This window comes from Notothenia rossii (genome assembly GCF_949606895.1).
Source record: "Notothenia rossii genome assembly, chromosome: 12".
NCBI lineage: Eukaryota > Metazoa > Chordata > Actinopteri > Perciformes > Nototheniidae > Notothenia > Notothenia rossii.
This window is the reverse complement of record NC_136911.1, coordinates 655,324-677,796: the sequence shown is the minus strand read 5'-3', so window position 1 is coordinate 677,796 and position 22,473 is coordinate 655,324. Positions and strand designations below refer to the sequence as shown.

The 22,473-nt window shown below is 45.4% G+C and overlaps 1 protein-coding gene across 1 annotated transcript; it reads right to left on the bottom strand.

The window, feature by feature from the left end:
- Nucleotides 1-3,402: 3,402 nt before the first annotated feature.
- Nucleotides 3,403-21,377, bottom strand: LOC307025973 (polypyrimidine tract-binding protein 2-like). Its single transcript, XM_079661009.1, has 14 exons — nt 21,272-21,377; nt 20,011-20,038; nt 17,272-17,332; nt 16,615-16,784; nt 15,016-15,156; nt 14,279-14,434; nt 14,032-14,142; nt 13,742-13,949; nt 11,106-11,221; nt 8,005-8,038; nt 6,375-6,467; nt 5,759-5,975; nt 4,966-5,043; nt 3,403-4,338 (listed from the first exon to the last, which is right to left on the bottom strand). Exons 1-14 carry the CDS (start codon nt 21,277-21,279, stop codon nt 4,209-4,211), a joined length of 1,551 nt encoding a protein of 516 aa, XP_079517135.1. The 5' UTR covers nt 21,280-21,377; the 3' UTR covers nt 3,403-4,208.
- Between the last annotated feature and the right edge of the window lie 1,096 nt (nt 21,378-22,473).

The following is a 22,473-nucleotide window of genomic DNA, read 5'->3' as shown; positions in this document are numbered from 1 at the left end:
GGCACGCAAACGGTTACGTCATGACGCAAACGATGACGCAATGACGCAGCACCAGTCAGACTCTGGGCTGTGTGGAAAGAGCCGGAGCTAAACCGAAGAACCGGTTCTGAACCTGAAAAGCTCTAGCACGGAGCTTGAACCGGAGTTGCGTTGGTGGGAATGAGGTATGAGGGTGTTTCCTCTCATCAGCTCCGTCACTCCCTCATTGATCTGCTTCACCTGCTCACTCATCTGTAGGAAAGCATCCCATCATTTCCCACCTGCCTGCTGTCATCATCTTTTGGAAATAATCCTTTATTCTGCAGTAACTCTACTTTTAACCTTTAGTTCTGTTAGTACCCATTATGTTGCGTTCACACCAAAAGGAGTACTTAGTGCCGGGAACTTTTACCCCGATTTTTAGTGCCTGCTGAGAGGTGGTCTCCTGGGGGGAAAAGTGCCCCAGTTCTGATTGGTTGGGCGAATTGCAAACCGCGCCTCGTAAAACTCTGAAAAAGTTTTTGTGAAGCCGCCATTTTATTTGTGGCATTAGCATTATTAGCATTATTAGCATTAGCCCCGCGCACCAACGGAGAGAGATTAACTTATGGCAACACAAAAGCAAACATGGGAGCGGTGGAGATGAGGAGGTGTCGACGTTCTGGCGATTTACTCTGAAGGCTTCAGTAGAAGCTGCTAGGAGTCCCAGCAGCTTCTACTGAAGCCAGTCCCCAACTCCAGGGACTTCCGGCCGGGGACTTCGGGTGGCAGTATACGCAGTGAAGTAGTTTGCAGCCTGCCAGTAAACCCAAAGCAGAAGAAGAAGAAGTGACGTCAGCGGAAACAAAGTAACAAAGCTTCCCAAACCTTCCAGCGATTCATGCCGGATATGTACAGCGTAGGGCAGGGATCACCAACTACATTTGTCCATGGGCCAAAATGTATCCAATAGACACTATCGCGGGCCAGCGATTTTTATATAGCCCAGAATTTTGAAGTTGGGGGTGGGGGGGGTGCTAGTGGAGCACGCTCAGGTACTGCGGACCGCATAAAGCTTTGCAGACTCTTCACGCTAACGAAGGATCACTTCTAGGCTTTAAAATAAAAAACATCTCTACTGATTCTGACTTTTCTACATCCAACTCACAGGTTTATCATTACTTTTATTAATTTAACCCTTTTAGAACATATGGTCATTTGTTCTTGGAATGTCATTTTCAAGCCTGAAACCTGAAAAACTGGCTTGGGGCTTAAGAGGTTAGACGTTGTTTCCTGCAAATGATAGGATTTCGGCCCCGTAACCGGGTCCGTGGGGCTTAAGAGGACATGTTGACCTGCGGAAAAAAATCTAACTAAAACTCTGCCGCACAGTCCCCTCGTCCCTTGGAAGAGGCGGAGAGGTGGGTGTTTGTCATCTGCTGGTGGCAAACTGGAGAGGATTGCAGCAGGAGCAAACGCTTGCCTCGGGGAGGGAGAAAAAGAGCCACAGCGGAGAATAAACAGAAGGGCAACCATGGCAACCATGCGCGGGAAGTCTTCTTTGCTGCTTTTGTGGCTGGACTACAGCGCCACTTACAGGCCTGGCATATGTACTACAGCATCTCTGGCGCTCTGGAGTGGTCTCGTGTGAACGGACACGTTTCTGTTGCCTGTTGCGTGTGGACGGAATACTTTTTTGATAATAACAATTGCGGTCCGTTTGAATTATCGTCCTCGTGTGGCCGGGGCTTTACTGACCCTTAGCATGTATTAAAACCTGATAGTTTACAGCAACCACATGATCTTATTGAACACTTCTAAAGCACTCTAACTTAAAGGGGACCCGTCTGGAGGACTGGCCGAAAGGACCCAGAACTCCCCCTGAATTAAAATGAATGAATGAACTCAAAAACGAGACCACCAGGTACTCAATACTAAAGACTGAGTCAGAAGAAGTGACATAACAAAGAGCTGCTCCTCTCCTCCAGCCTTCCTCTATACACTGATCAGGTGTGACACCTGAGGAGGGGCAGAGCCACAGCAGGTCATGTGACCTGAGCAGAGGAAAGAGAAAATAAAAACATAACACTCACCTGAGTTTCAGCTCTTCAACAAAGACATGTGTGCATGGTGTTTCTGTGTGTGTGTGTGTGTGCATGGTGTTTCTGTGTGTGTGTATATGTGTGTGCATGGTGTTTCTGTGTGTGTGTATATGTGTGTGTGTGCATGGTGTTTCTGTGTGTGTGTTTCTGTGTGTGTGTGTGTGTGTGTGTGTGCATGGTGTTTTTGTGTGTGTGCATGGTGTTTCTGTGTGTGTGTATATGTGTGTGTGTGTGGTGTTTCTGTGTGTGTGTGTGTGTGTGTGTGTGCATGTTGTTTCTGTGTGTGTGTTTCTGTGTGTGTATATGTGTGTGTGTGCATGGTGTTTCTGTGTGTGTGTATATGTGTGTGTGTGCATGGTGTTTCTGTGTGTGTGTGTGTGTGTGTGTGTGTGTGTGTGTGTGTGTGTGTGTGTGTGTGTGTGTGTGTGTGCATGCATGGTGTTTTTGTGTGTGTATGGGGTTTCTGTGTGTGTGTTTCTGTGTGTGTGTGTGTGTGTGTGCATGGTGTTTCTGTGTGTGTATATGTGTGTGTGTGCATGGTGTTTCTGTGTGTGTATATGTGTGTGTGTGTGCATGGTGTTTCTGTGTGTGTGTATATGTGTGTGTGTGCATGGTGTTTCTGTGTGTGTGTTTCTGTGTGTGTGTGTGTGTGTGTGTGCATGGTGTTTCTGTGTGTGTTTGTGTGTGTGTGTGTGTGTGCATGTGTGTGTGTGTATGGTGTTTCTGTGTGTGGTGTGTGTGTGTGTGTGTGTGTGTGTGTGTGTGTGTGTGTGTGTGTGTGTGTGTGTGTGTGCATGGTGTTTCTGTGTGTGTGTGCATGTGTGTGTGTGCATGGTGTTTCTGTGTGTGTGTGCATGGTGTTTCTGTGTGTGTGTGCATGTGTGTGTGTGCATGTGTGTATGTGTATGGGGGTTCTGTGTGTGTATATGTGCATGGTGTTTCTGTGTGTGTGTCTGTGTGTCTGTGTGTGTGTGTGTGTCTGTGTGTGTCTGTGTGTGTATGCGTGTGTGTATGGGGTTTCTGTGTGTGTATATGTGCATGGTGTTTCTGTGTGTGTGTGTGTGTGTGTGTGTGTAGGGGTGTGTGTGTGTGTGTGTGTGTGTGTGTGTGTGTGTGCATCTCTTTCTTTGCTCCTGTGTTGTTCATCGTTTCCGTTCCTCCTCTCTAATTGCTGACTTTTTTGTGATTAAAAGCTGATTGTGTAAAAAGTGTGTAAGTGATGAAGGTGAGAGGAGACAGATTAGGCAATTCCCAAAGGAGAGAGGAGACATCAGACGAGACTGAAGGGGGGTGAGACTGGAGAGGCTTCAGAGAGAGAGAGAGAGAGAGAGAGACGGAGAGGTGAGAGCTACAGAATATTTTATTAAGCATGCTACAGATACAGAGGAGCTGGAAGCAGGAAGCAGACGTCCCGTTAGAAAAGAACTCTCCTTTAATCTCAGCGGTAGAAAACAGAAACACTTCATCAACACACGGGGGTCCTGGGGTCTCTCCTTTGGGAGGAGTCTCTCCTTTGGGGGTCTTTCCAGTGGGAGGAGTCTCTCCTTTGGGGGTCTTTCCTTTGGGGGTCTCTCCTTTTGGGGATCTTCCAGTGGGAGGAATCGCTCTTTTGGGGGTCTTTCCAGTGGGAGGAGTCTCTCCTTTGGGGGTCTTTCCTTTGGGGGTCTCTCCTTTTGGGGATCTTCCAGTGGGAGGAATCGCTCTTTTGGGGGTCTTTCCAGTGGGAGGAGTCTCTCCTTCGAGGGTCTTTCCACCGGGTCTCTGGGGGGGAACACTAAAGGCACAGAGACTTTGGTCCACAGAGGAGCTCTCCCAGTACTTAGAAGCCACAGGAGATAGTCTTCATGCATCACTTCCTGTCACCTGCATGCCAACGCCACACACACACACACACCGCCATGGAAAGCCTTCGGAAACACGGATACTGACGGACAGGTGGAATAAGAGTCAGGAATATTCCCCTGCTCAGAAACTAAAGAAGAAGAGTGATGGATCTAAACAAAAAACCCAATACCGATGTGCCTGAAAGCATAGGGGGGCTGAGGAGTAGAAACAGGGAGACATCCATAAGGCACAGGAGTATCTTTAACAGAGAAACATCAAACTACAGAGCGTCCATCAGTCTCTGGAGGAATGGTCGGTAGAGGGTTAGATGGTGGACTTGGAGAAGGACACCCTGAGGTGCTGGCTGCCCCCCATGTTGTAGTTGTGAAGGTCGATCAGAGCCTGGATGGCCTCCTCCACCGTGGTCATCTGGATCAGAGCCATCTTACGGTCCCTGGAGCAAGAAGACACAGTGAGGACCTCAGGAGACATCAATCATCAGGGTTTCACTGGACTAAGATGTCCTGAGCCATGCTGTAATGCTATATAAACACAACGTATAAAGTCAAGCTAACCACAGGAGACAACAAATAGCACTAGCTGCGTCCAGGAAATAAAACTACAGCAGGATCAACTGATTGTTCCAAGATGGAATACAATCAAGCTCATCTCCTTATTCTCCTCTTGTTCAGGTTCTCACGCCTCCATGCTTTAATGTTCAGAAAGCCCTTTGTGTTTCTCTCACTGTCTGTGCTGCAGCACCTCTTTTCACCCTCTGTCTGAAACCAGAGCCCAGTCTGCTCTGATTGGTTAGCTGGCCGGCTCTGCTGTGATTGGTCAACCAGCTTATAGATGTCCCGCCCCTTAGCCTGTCACGTGCAATGTGTTAGAGCGCTAGCCAATAGGAGTGTTCCAAAGTGATGTCACTATTTAGCCTCTGCAGACCCTTTACATGCACTAACACCTATAGAACTAGGAAGAGGAGAATAGGGAGTCTTTCAATTACAAGACATAAAACCCCATGATGTGTTTTAAGTCTAAAGAGTGTCTGATGTTGTTACAGAGGGCTCGTCGTACGTACTGGAAAAACTTGAAAGCCTTGACGGTTCCTCCGGCGTTGGAGAAGAGGAGCCGCAGGTCCTCCTCCGTCACGTCCTGGCTGTTAAAGAGATGTTAAATCACACGTTATATAATCTGTACAGAGCTCTAACAGAGAGCTGGCTTTAACAGAAGCTAACGCGGTAGCATTCATCTGGTTGGGTTTATACAGTTATAAGTGACTGGAACATCAGTGATTATGTGTTACAGTGGCATGTGAGCAACCAGAAAAGGAACCAGTAATGACAAACAGATGAGAATGCTGCGTGGGGTCTGGGGGCCGTGTTGGTGGGACGTCTGCGAGACAGCGAATGGACGGGGGTGCTGAGGGGGCTGCAGCACCCCCATCTGCGAGGCTCCACTAGACGGTCACCAAGGTTCATGTTTTAATAGCATTTTTACAAAAAAAGCCCAAGCGAGCCTAACGTGAAAAAATGGCTCAGACCTCAGAGAGCTAGACTTGGGCCTGCGACCATAGCTTTACTGTATTTGGTTTTAAAAATCCACAGCGGAGTTTTGTGTCGTCCTACATGCGATGTATTTTGCATTTTTCTCAGTAGCCAACGATCTGAGAGTCTGTTGGCTCGGACATAAACTCTGTAATAAATGTAGTCTACATTTCATAAGAGAGATGGACTCTTTGAGTGAATTGCTGACACTGGACAGTGTTTGTTTGCGTCTACAGACAGGAAGTGAAGGGGTCTTTTTGTCTTTTGATAAAGCATGTAGTGATATTTCTATAGCATGACTCTGAGCCTCCGTCAGCTGGTACTCACGGCACGTTGGAGAGGTGCAGCGTGGCAGAGGGGGGGAAGATGTTCTGGAAGTTCTTGGACCCGGGCTTCTTGAAGCGGTGCAGGGGGGAGTTGTTGAAGTCCTTGGTGAGGCCCTGGTCGTCCAGCCCGTCGCGAGGCAGCGCCACCGTCTGGTGCTTAGAGAGCGTCACGCGGATGATCTTCCCGTTCATCTTCTGCCCGTTCAGGTGGCTCATGGCTGGGGAGCAGACGGGCGTTAGAGAGGTGCTTCTATCATTAAACTCAATCAGACATCCTTTCATTTAATTCACAAGTCAATAAGAAGTGGAAACCAAAATGAAAATGAAAGCCCTATTTTAAACTTAATTTAGCCTAAAATAAACTGCTGAACGCTGAACTTAATACAAACGTTTGGATAACTTATGGTTCATATTTCTGCAGTTATGAGTGATGGATGTCAGGAGTAATAGCCGTAGATTCCTAGTCGATCTGAACGTCTTAAAGTTTGAACTGAATTTCTGCGTTTTTGGGAGAAGAAGCCAATCAAAATGTGATGTTGCCTCTTAGCATTCACACCAAATAATACAGATAGTCGTTCTGATTCACAGGTAAATTATACTTTGGATGCTCGTCTTACCGAGCTGCGCCTGGTTCCCATCGGACATCTGGATCAGAGCGCTGTCCTTCTTGTTGTAGAGGATCTTCACCCTCTGCACATCACCATACACTCCTGCACCAGGAGGAGGAGGAGGAGGAGACGTTAGAGGAGGAAGGTTAGCGTGAAACACAGAGAGAAACAGGTCTGAGAGAGAGAGAGAGAAGAGAGACCCTCAACAGAGATAAAAACTGCATGCTTTAAAGTTTAGGGGGGGTTAGGGCTAAGTAGAGAGAATTAACCTAAATAAACTGGAGCCCAAATATATCATAAATTAACAAAACAAGCTACTCTGCGCAAAGAAATGCATAAGGCTTAAGATAATAATAATTAGAGATGTCCCGATCACATTTATGGCCGCCAATATGGATTTGACTTCTTTTAATGCTACTCAGAGTTGTACGATAAAAGCTAATGGAAACAGGTAATGGAAACAGCTAATGGCTAACAGCTAAGGATAACAGCTAATGGCTAAAAGCTAAGGATAACAGCCAATGGCTAACAGCTAACAGCTAATGTTAGCTAGCTCTCCTGCAGAGCTGTTCACGATGCAGCATAATCGACTGAAAAGCATTAACGCTGATCTTTAAATCACGTATACTTCGTAAATATCACCTAATAACGATCAGGCCTCCCATGATCAATAACACTAATGATAAATGTCTCAAAGATAGAAATAGAGCATAAAGAGAAGGTAGAGTCAGAGAGATCAATAGATAAAGAGATCAATAGATCAGAGAGAGAGATCAATAGATCAGAGAGAGAGATCAATAGATAAAGAGATCAATAGATAAAGAGATCAATAGATCAGAGAGAGAGAGATCAATAGATCACAGAGAGAGATTAATAGATAAAGAGATCAATAGATAAAGAGATCAATAGATCAGAGAGAGACATCAATAGATAAAGAGATCAATAGATAAAGAGATCAATAGATCAGAGAGAGAGAGATCAATAGATCAGAGAGAGAGATCAATAGATAAAGAGATCAATAGATAAAGAGATCAATAGATCAGAGAGAGAGATCAATAGATAAAGAGATCAATAGATCAGAGAGAGAGATCAATAGAGAGAGATCAATAGATCAGAGAGAGAGATCAATAGATCATAGAGAGAGATCAATAGATCAGAGAGAGAGAGATCAATAGAGAGAGAGAGAGGTCAATAGAGAGAGATCAGAGAGAGAGATCAATAGATCAGAGAGAGAGAGATCAATAGAGAGAGAGATCAATAGAGAGATCAATAGAGAAATCAATAGAGAGAGATCAGAGAGAGAGAGATCAATAGAGAGAGAGATCAATAGAGAGAGATCAATAGAGAGAGAGATCAATAGAGAGAGAGATCAATAGAGAGAGATCAGAGAGAGAGAGAGATCAATAGAGAGAGATCAGAGAGAGAGAGATCAATAGAGAGAGATCAGAGAGAGAGAGATCAGAGAGAGACAGATCAATAGAGAGAGATCAGAGAGAGAGAGATCAATAGAGAAAGAGATCAATAGAGAGAGATCAGAGAGAGAGAGATCAATAGAGAGAGATCAGAGAGAGAGATCAATAGAGAAAGAGATCAATAGAGAGAGATCAGAGATCAATAGAGAGAGATCAGGATAACATACCGAAGAGGGTAAACAGACTTTGGGGCGTAACCATCTTTAGAGGGAGAGAAGAGCAACAAGCAGCGTGAGACAGGAAGAGAGTCCAGAGGAGGAGGAGGAGGAGGAGGAGTCCCCCCATGATGAAGAGTTAATGAGGGAGTGATCCAATGAGGGAGGAGCATGGAGGGGGAGGCAATGCAAATCAACCAATGGGGAGGAAGGGGAGGGACAAAAAATAAAATATAGGTCAGTACACTGGATAATGCAGGTCAGAGATATGGATTCTTTACAGCAGATCACCAAAATCATAAATAACAGCCGGAGAGGAGACCCTGAGGATTGGACTGGGAGACCCCTGAGGACTAGAGACCCTGAGGACTGGACTGGGAGACCCCTGAGACCCTGAGGACTGGACTGGGAGACCCCTGAGACCCTGAGGACTGGACCTGGAGACCCTGTGGACTGAGAGACCCTGAGGACTAGACACCTTGAGGACTGGAGTGGGAGACCCCTGAGACCCTGAGACCCTGAGGACTGGACTGGGACTACCCCAAGGACTGGGAGACCCTGAGGACTGGACTGGGAGACCCGAGGACTGGGAAACCCTGAGGACTGGACTGGGAGACCCTGAGAGACTCTTAGGACTGGGAGACCCCGAAAACTAGAGACCCTGAGTACTGAGAGACCCTGAGGACTAAAGACCCTGAGGACTGGACTGGGAGACCCTGATACCTGAGACCCTGAGGACTGGACTGGGAGACCCTGTGGACTGAGAGACCCTGAGGACTGGACTGGGAGACCCCTGAGACCCTGAGGACTGGAGTGGGAGACCCTATGGACTGAGAGACCCTGAGGACTGGACTGGGAGACCCTATGGACTGAGAGACTCTTAGGACTAGACTGGGAGGCCCTATGGACTGAGAGACCCTGAGGACTGGACTGGGAGACCCTATGGACTGAGAGACCCTTAGGACTGGACTGGGAGACCCTATGGACTGAGAGACCCTGGGGACTGGACTGGGAGACTCTATGGACTGAGAGACCCTGAGGACTGGACACACAACCTGCTAAGAACGACCCGACTCTACCTGTCTATGATAAACTGTGGTGTACTCAACAGGTCCAGGTTCACTACAGGACTCTCTGACAAACAGACTACAAAGTCAGAACAGGAAGACATGCAGCAGGAACCTGAGGGGGGGGGGGGGGGGGGCTGTGGTTTATCCAACCAGTTTAGATCTAACCACGCCAACTTCTGCATTAACCTATCCTTGCATCATGGAGGTATACAGAGAACCATAAAGAGAACCGTGCTAACACTGAAGTACCACATGATCATTTTTAAAGAGCATCCCTAAACATTCATATGTTTGCATCGTGCTAATTATTTATCTAATATATCATATTCCATATTGACTCTTCTTGTACTATTTCTATTTTATTTGTATTTACTTGCACATCTCAAAACATTCTCTTGCACTATTTTATTTGTTCTATGTCCTATATATATTCATGTTGCTCTGTTGGAGGAGCCTTCAGTTTTTCATTGCAATATCTCCACTGTAGCTGCTGGGCTCATGGTGATGAAGCCTTGAAACTAATGCAAAGTGGGGGGGGGGACAAACTGGCCATTTTAGTGATGGAACCAGTGCCCCCAGTATAACTGACTATGGTTGTTAGACTGGTTAACAGCTACAGAAGGGTTGCAGTGGACTTGTCCAAAAATCAGCTCCTATCGTATTTGACTATTCACTATTCTCTCAGGAAGGTTCCTGAGAGAAACTGAATATTCGACCGCAAGCCAGATGCTCCTTCAGTTAGCATGGCTACCTCTATACGTCCATTCATGCAGAAGTGGGCGTGGTCACATCTAAACCAGGTTGTAAAAAGACAGACTGGGAGGGGTTCATGCAGTTAATCTCATGCAGGAGTTGATGTGAAGACCCCCCCCCTCGCAGCAGGGAGCGTTCACACAAGTCTACAGGATCAGCAGAATCTCTGATCAGTGATGAAGAGGAGGAGGAGACTTTCTTCTTCTTCAGTTTAACAGAGTGAGGAAGAGGAGGAGGAGGAGACAGCTCCCACAGAATGATTCATATGGAGTTCATATGAGAGTGAGCAGAGCTTAGAGGAAACAGAGAGACAGTTAGCAGAGTTAGCAGAGTTAGCTTCAGTCTGACAGAGAGGAGACAGCCCCCCCATGGTGAGGCACAACTAAAAACACTGGATAAAGACTGAAGGCTGGGGTGTGAGCGCTAGAAGCAAAGAGAGGTTAGACATGATTCACTGCAGAGAACTGGTGAAGAGCTGTGTCTGTTCCATTAACCTCTCAGATCTGAGGGGGGGGGGGGGGGGGGGGGGTAAGAGAGGTGAGAAACAGTTCAGAGGGATCTGTTTCTGATCAGCATTAGTAGAACGGGAAATGCTTGAAATCACTGAGGAATACTGAAACGTGTGAAGAGGATTGAGCCAAGACACATCATTAATGAAGTTAACCACTAACCCGGACTCACCTCTTTGGCTTTTAACTCTAGCTGAACAGGACATTTTGACATTTCTATATGTTTCGAGTTATTTTGCTTTTTATCTTGTTTTTAAGTATTGTTTTATTATTTACTCCTGTTATTCTATATTGTATGTATTCCCTGTACAGCCCTTTGATCAACTGAGGTGGTTTTAAATGTGCTATATAAATAAATAAATAAAGATTGAGATTGATTCTTTAACCTCTGAGGGGGATGTAAGAGAGGGGAGAACATTAGTTCAGATAGATCAGCATTAGTATATTTATGGTATGAATGGAAGTGCTTGAAATCACTGAGAAGGGAGAAATACTGGTTTATATTTGTGCAATTTTGTGACCTCTTCACTAAATCTAGACTCACTTATAAATAAAGTTTATTTTGAATCAGACTCATACAGTAGCTCCACTGGTTCATTTTAAGAGAAAAAAAACCAATGGCAATAAAAAAGAAGAAGAGAGAGATGAAGGAGGCTTTAAGACTGAGGAGTGTGTGTGTCCGTCCGGTGTGTGTGTGTGTGTGTCCGTGTGTGTGTGTGTGTGTGTGTGTGTGTGTGTGTGTGTGTGTGTGTGTGTGTGTGTGTGTGTGTGTGTTACTGACCTCCTCGTTGAGGTTGCTGACCAGCAGCACCCCACTGGACCCGTTCTGTCCGGACAGAGCGACCCGCCCGGCTGCAGCTGCCGCTGCTGCTGCTGCACTGAGAGGGTTCAGAGCTCCTGAGGGGACACACACACACACTTTAGAATGACTCACACTAAGCATTACCTCCTCATTAATGGTCTGTAAAATACCATTACCGTGGTCTTTATTCAGTTACAGCCTGTCTGCAGCTCATAGGTAAAGGGGTATCTGGGATCTACCATCAATGAATGGAGGTACCTGGGACTACCATCAATGAAGGGGGTAAAGGGGTACCTGGGTTCTACCATCAATGAAGGGGGTAAAGGGGTACCTGGGACTACCATCAATGAAGGGGGTAAAGGGGTACCTGGGACTACCATCAATGAAGGGGGTAAAGGGGTACCTGGGACTACCATCAATGAAGGGGGTAAAGGGGAACCTGGGACTACCATCAATGAAGGGGGTAAAGGGGTACCTGGGACTACCATCAATGAAGGGGGTAAAGGGGTACCTGGGATCTACCATCAATGAAGGGAGGTAAAGAGGTACCTGGGTTCTACCATCAATGAAGGGAGGTAAAGAGGTACCTGGGTTCTACCATCAATGAAGGGAGGTAAAGAGGTACCTGGGTTCTACCATCAATGAATGGAGGTACCTGGGATCTACCATCAATGAAGGGGGTAAAGGGGTACCTGGGATCTACCATCAATGAAGGGGGTAAAGGGGTACCTGGGTTCTACCATCAATGAAGGGAGGTAAAGAGGTACCTGGGATCTACCATCAATGAATGGAGGTACCTGGGATCTACCATCAATGAAGGGGGTAAAGGGGTACCTGGGATCTACTATCAATGAAGGGGGTAAAGGGGTACCTGGGATCTACTATCAATGAAGGGGGGTAAAGGGGTACCTGGGATCTACCATCAATGAAGGGGGTAAAGAGGTACCTGGGATCTACCATCAATGAAGGGGGGTAAAGAGGTACCTGGGATCTACCATCAATGAAGGGGGGTAAAGGGGTACCTGGGATCTACCATCAATGAAGGGGGGTAAAGAGGTACCTGGGTTCTACCATCAATGAAGGGGGGTAAAGGGGTACCTGGGATCTACCATCAATGAAGGGGGGTAAAGGGGTACCTGGGATCTACCATCAATGAAGGGAGGTAAAGAGGTACCTGGGTTCTACCATCAATGAATGGAGGTACCTGGGATCTACCATCAATGAAGGGGGTAAAGGGGTACCTGGGATCTACTATCAATGAAGGGGGGTAAAGGGGTACCTGGGATCTACCATCAATGAAGGGGGTAAAGAGGTACCTGGGATCTACCATCAATGAAGGGGGGTAAAGAGGTACCTGGGATCTACCATCAATGAAGGGGGGTAAAGAGGTACCTGGGATCTACCATCAATGAAGGGGGTAAAGAGGTACCTGGGGTCTACCATCAATGAAGGGGGTAAAGAGGTACCTGGGGTCTACCATCAATGAAGGGGGGTAAAGGGGTACCTGGGATCTACCATCAATGAAGGGGGGTAAAGAGGTACCTGGGATCTACCATCAATGAAGGGGGGTAAAGAGGTACCTGGGTTCTACCATCAATGAATGGAGGTAACTGGGATCTACCATCAATGAAGGGGGTAAAGGGGTACCTGGGATCTACTATCAATGAAGGGGGGTAAAGGGGTACCTGGGATCTACCATCAATGAAGGGGGTAAAGAGGTACTTGGCATCTACCATCAATGAAGGGAGGTAAAGAGGTACCTGGGATCTACCATCAATGAAGGGGGGTAAAGAGGTACCTGGGATCTACCATCAATGAAGGGGGGTAAAGGGGTACCTGGGATCTACCATCAATGAAGGGGGGTAAAGAGGTACCTGGGATCTACCATCAATGAAGGGAGGTAAAGGGGTACCTGGGTTCTACCATCAATGAAGGGAGGTAAAGGGGTACCTGGGATCTACCATAAATGAAGGGGGTAAAGGGGTACCTGGGGTCTACCATCAATGAAGGGGGTAAAGGGGTACCTGTGATCTACCATCAATGAAGGGAGGTAAAGGGGTACCTGGGATCTACCATCAATGAAGGGAGGTAAAGGGGTACCTGGGATCTACTATCAATGAAGGGGGATAAAGAGGTACCTGGGGTCTACCAATCAATGAAGGGAGGTAAAGGGGTACCTGGGATCTACCATCAATGAAGGGGGGTAAAGGGGTACCTGGGATCTACCATCAATGAAGGGAGGTAAACAGGTACCTGGGATCTACCATCAATGAAGGGAGGTAAAGGGGTACCTGGGATCTACCATCAATGAAGGGGGGTACCTGGGATCTACCATCAATGAAGGGAGGTAAAGAGGTACCTGGGTTCTATCATCAATGAAGGGGGTAAAGGGGTATCTGGGATCTACCATCAATGAAGGGGGTAAAGGGGTACCTGGGATCTACCATCAATGAAGGGAGGTAAAGGGGTACCTGGGACTACCATCAATGAAGGTAGGTACCTGGGATCTACCATCAATGAAGGGAGGTAAAGGGGTACCTGGGATCTACCATGATGGTAAAGCCTTGAAACTATCCCAGACCTCAGAATGAAGGGAGGTAAAGAGTTCTCGGTACCTGGGATCTTCCCGAGCAGCGAGCCGGAGTCCTTGTTGAAGGCGTTGATGGAGGATTCAAGGTTCGGCTGCCCGTCTCCAGCTGGCAGCTCTGGACGGGTGTAGTCTCGGCTCTTATCGTTGTTGTACTTCACGTTCAGGTTCACCAACTTGGAGAAGTCGATGCGCAGCGTGCAGCACGAGTTGTAGATGTTCTGCCCATCCAGCGCCTGGGGGGGAAACAGTGCTCAGGTGAGATGGGGTATATAGCAGGATACTATATCTGATCACATGACAGGAAGTGCCTCTCACCAGTTTGGCCTGCTGGGCGTTGACTGGCTCGCTGAACTGGAGCAGAGCCTGGAACTGATTGTTCTTTGTGAACGTGATTATCTTCATCACCGTGCCGAACTTGGAGAAAATCTGACAACAGAAACACATTTATTCCATCTCTTCATACAGCGTGACCTTTAGGATGTGTGTGTGTGTGTGTGTGTGTGTGTGTGTGTGTGTGTGTGTGTGTGTGTGTGTGTGTGTGTGTGTGTGTGTGTGTGTGTACCTGCTGCAGTACGTCCAGTGTTACGGGGTAGAACATGTTGTCGATGATGATCCTCAGCACAGGGCTGGAGGCAGCAGCCAGAGCCTCCTGGACATCAGAGCTGGGAGACCCCCCTGACTGCACAGCTGACACCGCCTGCAGCACCGCCTGCGTCCTCTACACATTTTAAGACATGCCATGATGTTAGAAAAATCTCACTGGTCACCAGCTTGAGCTTGAACCTCAGGATCCATGTATCTGTGATCCTCTCCAGAATGGAAGTAGTCATCACATACAGAGCATCAACTAGTTCCTGAACAGTGTCCTTCACATGCTGATATCCAAGAGAGGGAGTTACACAGTCACAAGATGGAGGAATAGAAAGCAGTATTCAATGTTTACTTCAGATTAGCTCCACGTCAGAAATGATCATGCTTGTCATATGTCTCTCTCCATAGAGGCTGAATCATCATGTTAATCACATAGCTATCATATGCCTCAAACAGTCCTGATGCTCTTCTAGGTCATCACACATCCTGTCATGATCACAGCTACAGTTGATACCTTTGTTATCATGGCATGTATAAAACCTTTCCGATACTTATTTTATTCAAATATAGCAACAAACAGTTTAGGAAAATAAAACTAAAATTGGTTTCAAGTGAACACCAGAGGGTATATTGTTGTGGGCGAACAGTGAGTGCTTCATTTGATATTTGTCGACTCTTCTCAGGGTCTTTCAGGGTCTTTGGACTCACCTGGTTGCCGCTGTCTGTCTTCAGCTCTTTGTGGTTGGAGTACTGGATGAAAACGGGCACGTTTCGGATGTGAGGAGTGACCGTGGTGTAGTAGTTGACCATGGTGACGGCCGTCTCCTCCGTCCCCATCTCCAGGAACGCCTGATTCATGGACATTTATCAAGTCAATATATATATATATATATATATATATATATAACACAAATACTACAAATCCACATAACAAACAATCAAAAATGAAAAAGGGTCACCACTTATTATTATTTGAAGAAGAAGAACAAAAAAATCTTTTTTTTTGTTGTTGTTACCTGGCTGGCACCCCCTAGCAGCGGCGCTCATATTTCAGCAGCGGCGCTGCGCCGCCACTATTTGTATATAGGGGAAACACTGATATATATATATATATATATGTATATAGGTATATCTGTGGTGGATTTTCTAACAGTTTAAATTCACTCCTACTAAATGTTCTCAGACAGAAGGGAGTCGCCTTGACCATCGTGAAGAAGTTATCTTATGGATCTTAGGTTTGTTATTACAAAGTTTCGCCCGCCTGGCCAACAGTTTGCCTATAATGTAAATTCTAGATGAGACCTTCACCCTTTTGTCTTCTTCCTGTATAAAGTGCTTGTTTTCCTGTTGTAACTTGCTCAGATTCTTGTACTACACTAGTGTTGCATGTTATCTGTCCTTCCAGCTGGAAATATGTTAAATGCTATAACTCTTTATTAAATAACACAACTTTGGTTTAAGCTTGTACACACACACACACACACACACACACACACACACACACACACACACACACACACACACACACACACACACACACACACACACACACACACACACACACACACACACACACACACACACACACACACACACACACACACACACACACACACACACACACACACACACACACACACACACACACACACACACACACACACACACACACACACACACACACACACACCTCTGAGAACAGGAAGTGGTCATCTTCTCCTGGCCGTTTCTCAATCGCGAGTATACATGCTGCAGAGCAACTATTTCAAGTATAGTAGGTCAGAGTGGCGCAGAATGCGGGGCATTCAAACAGTCCTTCGGCGCCACTCAATGACGTAGTATACTTGAAATAGTTCGCGATTGAGAAACGGCCACTGTGTCTGAACAACATTTGGACCCCTCCCGCGTCCACTCCGAGAGCGGGGGGGGGTGGCGTTGAATCTTGAATTGAGCCGTCCGTTATGGATACTAGTCCCATATACTATCTCTTTACGTCTCCCTGCCGACAGGGTCACCCCTCCTTGCATGGTCCTTGGAAATGCGGCGGTGTTTTTATTTTTTTTGTCACAGGATCGCGCTTTGCTGGTGAAGAAAAGAATCCCAGCAGACTCCTTTGCCCCTCCAACAGAGGGATGTCCATGTGCTTTTTCCTTTTCAAGCGATAGAAATTCTCGATCTTCTCTCAAATAATTATTAATTTTTTTGGACGCCCCCGGCTCGAGTTCAGGGCGTGCCGAGCTGAATAAGAGCGTCAAATGACGCCAAGACGCCCCCCTGGCGGAAACACTGCTCAGGACCGATGCTCACCTGGTTCTTGCCCTTCAGGGTCAGGATGTTTGTGACCTTTCCGAACGGCAGGCCGAGCGCGATGACCTCCGTCTCCGACGCTTCGTTGGGAAGCTTCCTGATGTGGAGCACTCTGGAGGGGGGGGCCTCTTCAACTCTCAGCTTCTTACTCTCGCTGCCATTAGAGCCGTCTGGAGAACACACACACATATATATATTAATGATCCACACACACACACTGCTTCTTACTGTCACTGCCGTTAGAGCTGATGAGTGCCGCCCTGGTGGTCTGGCCTTGATTAAAGTGTGTGTGTCTTTATTACTCTGTCAGTCTCTAACAGGGTGACTATGTGGAGGCTGTTAGTCTCCATGATATTTCTGATAGCGTGTTCACAGCTTTCAATGTTCTGTCACATGCCGTGTGTGTGTGTGTGTGTGTGTGTGTGTGTGTGTGGGCGGCCCCCCTGCTGAGCAGTGTGATGTTTCTCACACACTAAATGTCTCCCATGGGAGGACCGACCACGCAGCTCATTTCACTTCAAAAACACACATTCAGCAGGCGTCTGTCACTGGGATCAAATACATCTCTGTAACCCCCCCTCTGTTTAAATAAATGCCCCCCCCCCATCTGAATGCCTCCCAGTAACCCCCCCCCCCCGTATGAATACCCCCCCTCACCAGTGATGCTGCTCAGGGCAGAGCTGGAGCTGCTGTACAGACTCAGCTCGTCTGATCCTCTCTGCAGAAACACAAACACACTCATTGAGAAACAGAACGTCACATCGTCTCTATTGGTTTATTGTAAGATTGTTTTATAAAGTGTGTCATTAAGTCATCAATGCACTTGATCACAAGCTATGTTAAGATGTCTGAATACTGATATCAACCTGAGCATGGGCACTAAATGAACATCTATGACAGTTAATATAATACTTTTTTATATAGAGCTCTTTTTAAGACACTTTACGGATAGAAAGAATCTACAAGCATCCAACCAATCAGTTACAGCTCTAATGTCCTGACAGGGAGAAGAGAGGAGGATAAAGGAAAGGTCTCTGAGGAGAGTTTAGGAGGAAGAGGAGGAGGAGGAAGAAGATGAAGCTCTGAGTTTAAGATGTCAGGACGTCTCATCCTGAGTCCCAGCGGAATCTACAGCTGACTGATGGTGTGAACACAGCCTGGGGACCCATCACACACACACACACACACACACACACACACACACACACACACACACACACACACACACACACACACACACACACACACACACACACACACACACACACACACACACACACACACACACACACACACACACACACACACACACACACACACACACACACACACACACACACACACACACACACACACACACAGAGTTTTGGAGCTGGTGTTCTTTATGGTCACGATAAAGGCGCCCCTCACAGCGACAAGAGGAATAAATTCAGAGCGTATTAAAATCGTCCCTCTTGGGTTAAACGACATTATTCCTCCAACAGCTGGAGTTCAGACGGAGCTGAAATACTGAGGAAATAAACTTCTGTCTTTACGGCTGTTTCCCTGAAGAGAGGGGCTCTGAGCAGGAACCAACTAATCAGGTTTCAGAAACACAAAGTCCTGCAGCTTCAAAGCTAATATTAAAATAACCTCATTGTTTGGTGTTTACATCTGCAGCGTGGAAACCCTGCATCTCTGCAGCTGCTCTCTTTAGGTCTGATTCAGGGACGTTGGTGGGGTTAGAAAAGCTTTGAAATACAGATAAATGAAATCTCTCGGTGCACAGCTGGACGTGGATTAGTAATAATAATAATAAAGAAATAATCGTTTTATTTCGATTACGAAAACAACGATTACGTTGTTTTCGTAATCGTTGCAAGCCAAAATCGTAATCGCGATTAAAATACGATTAATTGAGCAGCCCTAGAGTGGATACATTATATTAACATTCATTTGTATCATCTTAGGTCTGATAGGTAACTTAAAAGGCATCAATATCGCAGTAGAAAAATCCACGATATGCGATTTGATCAACAAACGTAACTAGGGATATCCCGATCACCTTTTTTTGCTCCAGATCCGATTCCGATCATTTGATTTTGACAATTTGCCGATACCGATTTTTCCCGATCCGATCTTTATGCAATGCATTAAGAGAAAAAAAGCATTCAAGTTGAACCTTAAGGTTATTTTTTTTATTTAAATTGGATATTCTATCCAACATGGATATAGCTTCTTTCTTTCACAGCAGCATTGGATCAGTTCAGTTGTGCAGCATTGGATCAAAACAAAATAAAGCTTATCAGTACTCGTTAGCTTACTGCTACAATTAGACACTGCGCCCACTCTGTTGCCAGATTTGAGAGAAATAAGCAGGTCTATGAAAACAAGCCCCAAAGAAGCAACACATACATGATGTTGTGTCATTTGAAACCAAAACTAAGGCCTCAGGATGACTTTAAGGCTTGAACATGGTCATTTTTGTTTTGTAACATTGAATACAACATTTAAAAAAAAGTATTTATATAAAAAAAAAAAAAAAAAATCCCGATCCCCGATTTTTTAAATCCCGATTCCGATCTCTTGAAAATCACGTGATCGGCTCCGATCCCCGATCACGTGATCGGCTCCGATCCCCGATCACGTGATCGGCTCCGATCCCCGATCACGTGATCGGGACATCTCTAAACGTAACAGTGCTCTGAGATTTGTCACTAACTGTAAAGCACTTACTCATCACTGTACATTGTATACCAAGGCAGGTTTACCATCACTCACTGTACGGAGGCTCAGTCACTGGTACACTTTTATCTATAAAGCTATGTTGGGCAAACTCCCGTATTATATCTGTTCATTGATAAAGCAGAAAGTTGCAAGCAGCTATTGTCTGCGATCACAGGATATAGTCTTGTTAGATGTGCCAAGAGTAAGGACTGTCTTAGGTAAGACAGCTTTTATGTGCGCAGCTCCACTTGCTTGGAACAGTCTACAGGCAAAATTGAAATTGAGCATTTTTATTTCTTTGAATGTATTTAAGGCATGTCTAAATGAAATGCTTTCTGACACTCTGGGTATTTGTAAATGTTGAATATGTAAATATGATATCCTCTGTTGTTTGTATGTTGTTTTTATGTTTCATGTGGAACTAAATGATGCAGGTCTCCCTTGTAAATGAGATCGATGATCTCAAGGGACTAATCTGTCTAAATAAAGGTTTGAAATGAAATGAAATGAACACCATACGTTAGATATAAACATAAGCACTATATTAGGGATCATTTAATAACTCCTCCACCCTGCTGCTTGTGTATAACCCTGTTTTAATCCTCCTGAGGAGTTCATAAACCTCTTCCATAAAGTAGGGACAGCATGAGGTCTGTGTGTGAACGGGAGGAAACACAGTCAGAAACTCACCTTCACTCCAACTGCAACGTCACTGATGCTGGAAGACAAGACAAAGTGAAGACATTATAAAACACCCAAAAGTATTGTCTTCACATCCGAACTGTGTGCAGCAGCAGTGATGGTGAGAGCCAACAGACGCACCACTGGTTGGATTAAATACACCTCTGTGTGTTGTTGGTAAACCAACCCTAGATTATGGATTTATTTTCTTCAAGGCCTACTGTATATTTTCTACTTTTTAATGCTAATTTTATTCTATTTTGAGATGTTTGAATTCTAGTATTGTTTATTTCTACTCTTTAAGTTCTACTGATGTCCAATGCCTTGTTTTGATGTTTTGATGCGGCTGCAATGCAAACATTTCCCAAATTTGGATCAATAAAGTACCTCTAATCTTATATGTGTTGGTCTTTGGTAGTGAGAGGTACAGAGGAAGGAACGTGTTGATAACCTGACACACACACACACACACACACACACACACACACACACACACACACACACACACACACACACACACACAGTGTATATAGACTCTTCTGCACTATTTCTATTATATTCTATTTTATTTACTGCACTATTATCCGTGTTCTTGTGTTGCTCTGTTGGAGGAGCCTGTGACCTCAGATTTCATTGACACTGTAGCTACTGAGCACATGATGATAAAAGCCTTGCACCTTGAATTGAGTAGTTACACTATAATAATAATAATAATAATAACACAGTGGTTGGTGGAAGCCTTTATCAGCGAGCAGATGATCAGAACATCCACCTGGCTGCAGATGGAAATACAATGCATCTGAAAACCCAACACACACACACACACACACACACACAGCTGATACCATGTGACCCACACATCCCACTGAAACAGGAACTATGGTCTGGATTCACGACCCTGCAGGACAGACACACCCTGCGCACACACACACACACTTTAACACTATTATACACACTGAGTAATAACATTATAAACCCAGCAGTTTATATGCTGGACTATAAGAGTGGGTGATGCGTGCACACACACTGATTTAAACGCAGCACACACACTGTGGTTATCAGCTCCATGAGCTAGGCTAGCTGTTAGCCCCCACACAAAGGACCGTCGATACTGTATCACCAGCATGCTAAGTGATGCTAAGCTAAGCTATCCTCTCCTTTAAATACATTCTCTCTCACACATATTCACACACTCCCACACACACTCTGCAGATCATCCACACACACACACACACACCACACGTATCAAGGGTTAGTAATAATGTATTACCCGTCCATTTCTGCAGAATTTCTCAGTGCGTCCTGCTGCTGCTGTTTACTCCCTGTGACACTGCGCACCCTCACTGCGCACACACACACACACACACACACACACATTGCAAAATGGAGGCAAGACGAGGCACGGCGGAAACTGACGGAAGGAGCCGAAGCGAGATATTTATTCAACATCATACCTGTTTATGAAAATTATATTTTCACATCAGGGTCGGACACACATGAGGTAATAAAAATACACTTTCTTTAAAATGAAAAGACATGTTTGTAGAATGATCGAGGGTCGACGTATCTTTTACGACTCAGGTTTATTCAGCAGTAAGTCAAGACATTACAGTAGGCAGTGTTGTCACTATACCCGATCTGCCGAATATCATACTGAATAAATATTTACTGTGAATGTATGCAAAAATGTATGGCATATAGCTGTCTAACAGAAGTTAAATCCATTTCTCACTTATTCTGTACTTAACCCCAAATAAAAGAACCCAATAAAAAGAGTTGTTAAGTAACAGTGAAGTCACGTTGCAATAACAATAACTCATCTCATGATGGTCGGCCATATTGGACAACTCCGTATGGCAACCCAAGTAGAACACTTGACACAGTGGCGTTTGGCAAAGCACAAAAAGAAAACTCGAGAGAGATGAGTTATTGTTATTACAACGTGACTTCACTATTATTAATAATAATAATTATTATTATTAACAATATAATAATAATTATTATTATTAACAGAAGTTAAATCCATGTCTCACTTATTCTGATAATGTACTTAACCCCAAATAAAAGAACCCAATAAAAAGAGTTGTTAAATAATAGTGAAGTCACGTTGTAATAACAATAACTCATCCCTCTCCAGTTGTCTTTGTGTGCTTTGCCAAACGCCACTGTGTCAAGTGTCCTAGTTGGGTTACCGTACGGAGTTGTCCAATATGGCGGACCATCTCGCACATGCACACTGCAAGGGCAGGGCGGCAGATCGGGTAGTGACAGTAACAACTGGCGGGCTTACTCTGTAGTAAAGCAGTCCTTCCCATGCCGTAAAGCATGTCGCAACACTGTCGTAACAGCCTTAACTCTCCTATGAATACATGTTCGCAGATTAACTTCACAGATTATGTGAATAAAGATGGGTAACCAATACCTTCAGTAGTGCTGTTACAAAATAAAATTCAAGATGCAAGTTTTCTTTTC

Coding starts and splice junctions, on each gene's coding strand:
- LOC307025973 (XM_079661009.1), bottom strand. Junction 14,143..14,278: donor CACTGGACGTACTGCAGCAG/GTACACACACAC, acceptor TTCTGTTGTCAG/ATTTTCTCCAAGTTCGGCAC. Junction 13,950..14,031: donor ACGCCCAGCAGGCCAAACTG/GTGAGAGGCACT, acceptor TTTCCCCCCCAG/GCGCTGGATGGGCAGAACAT.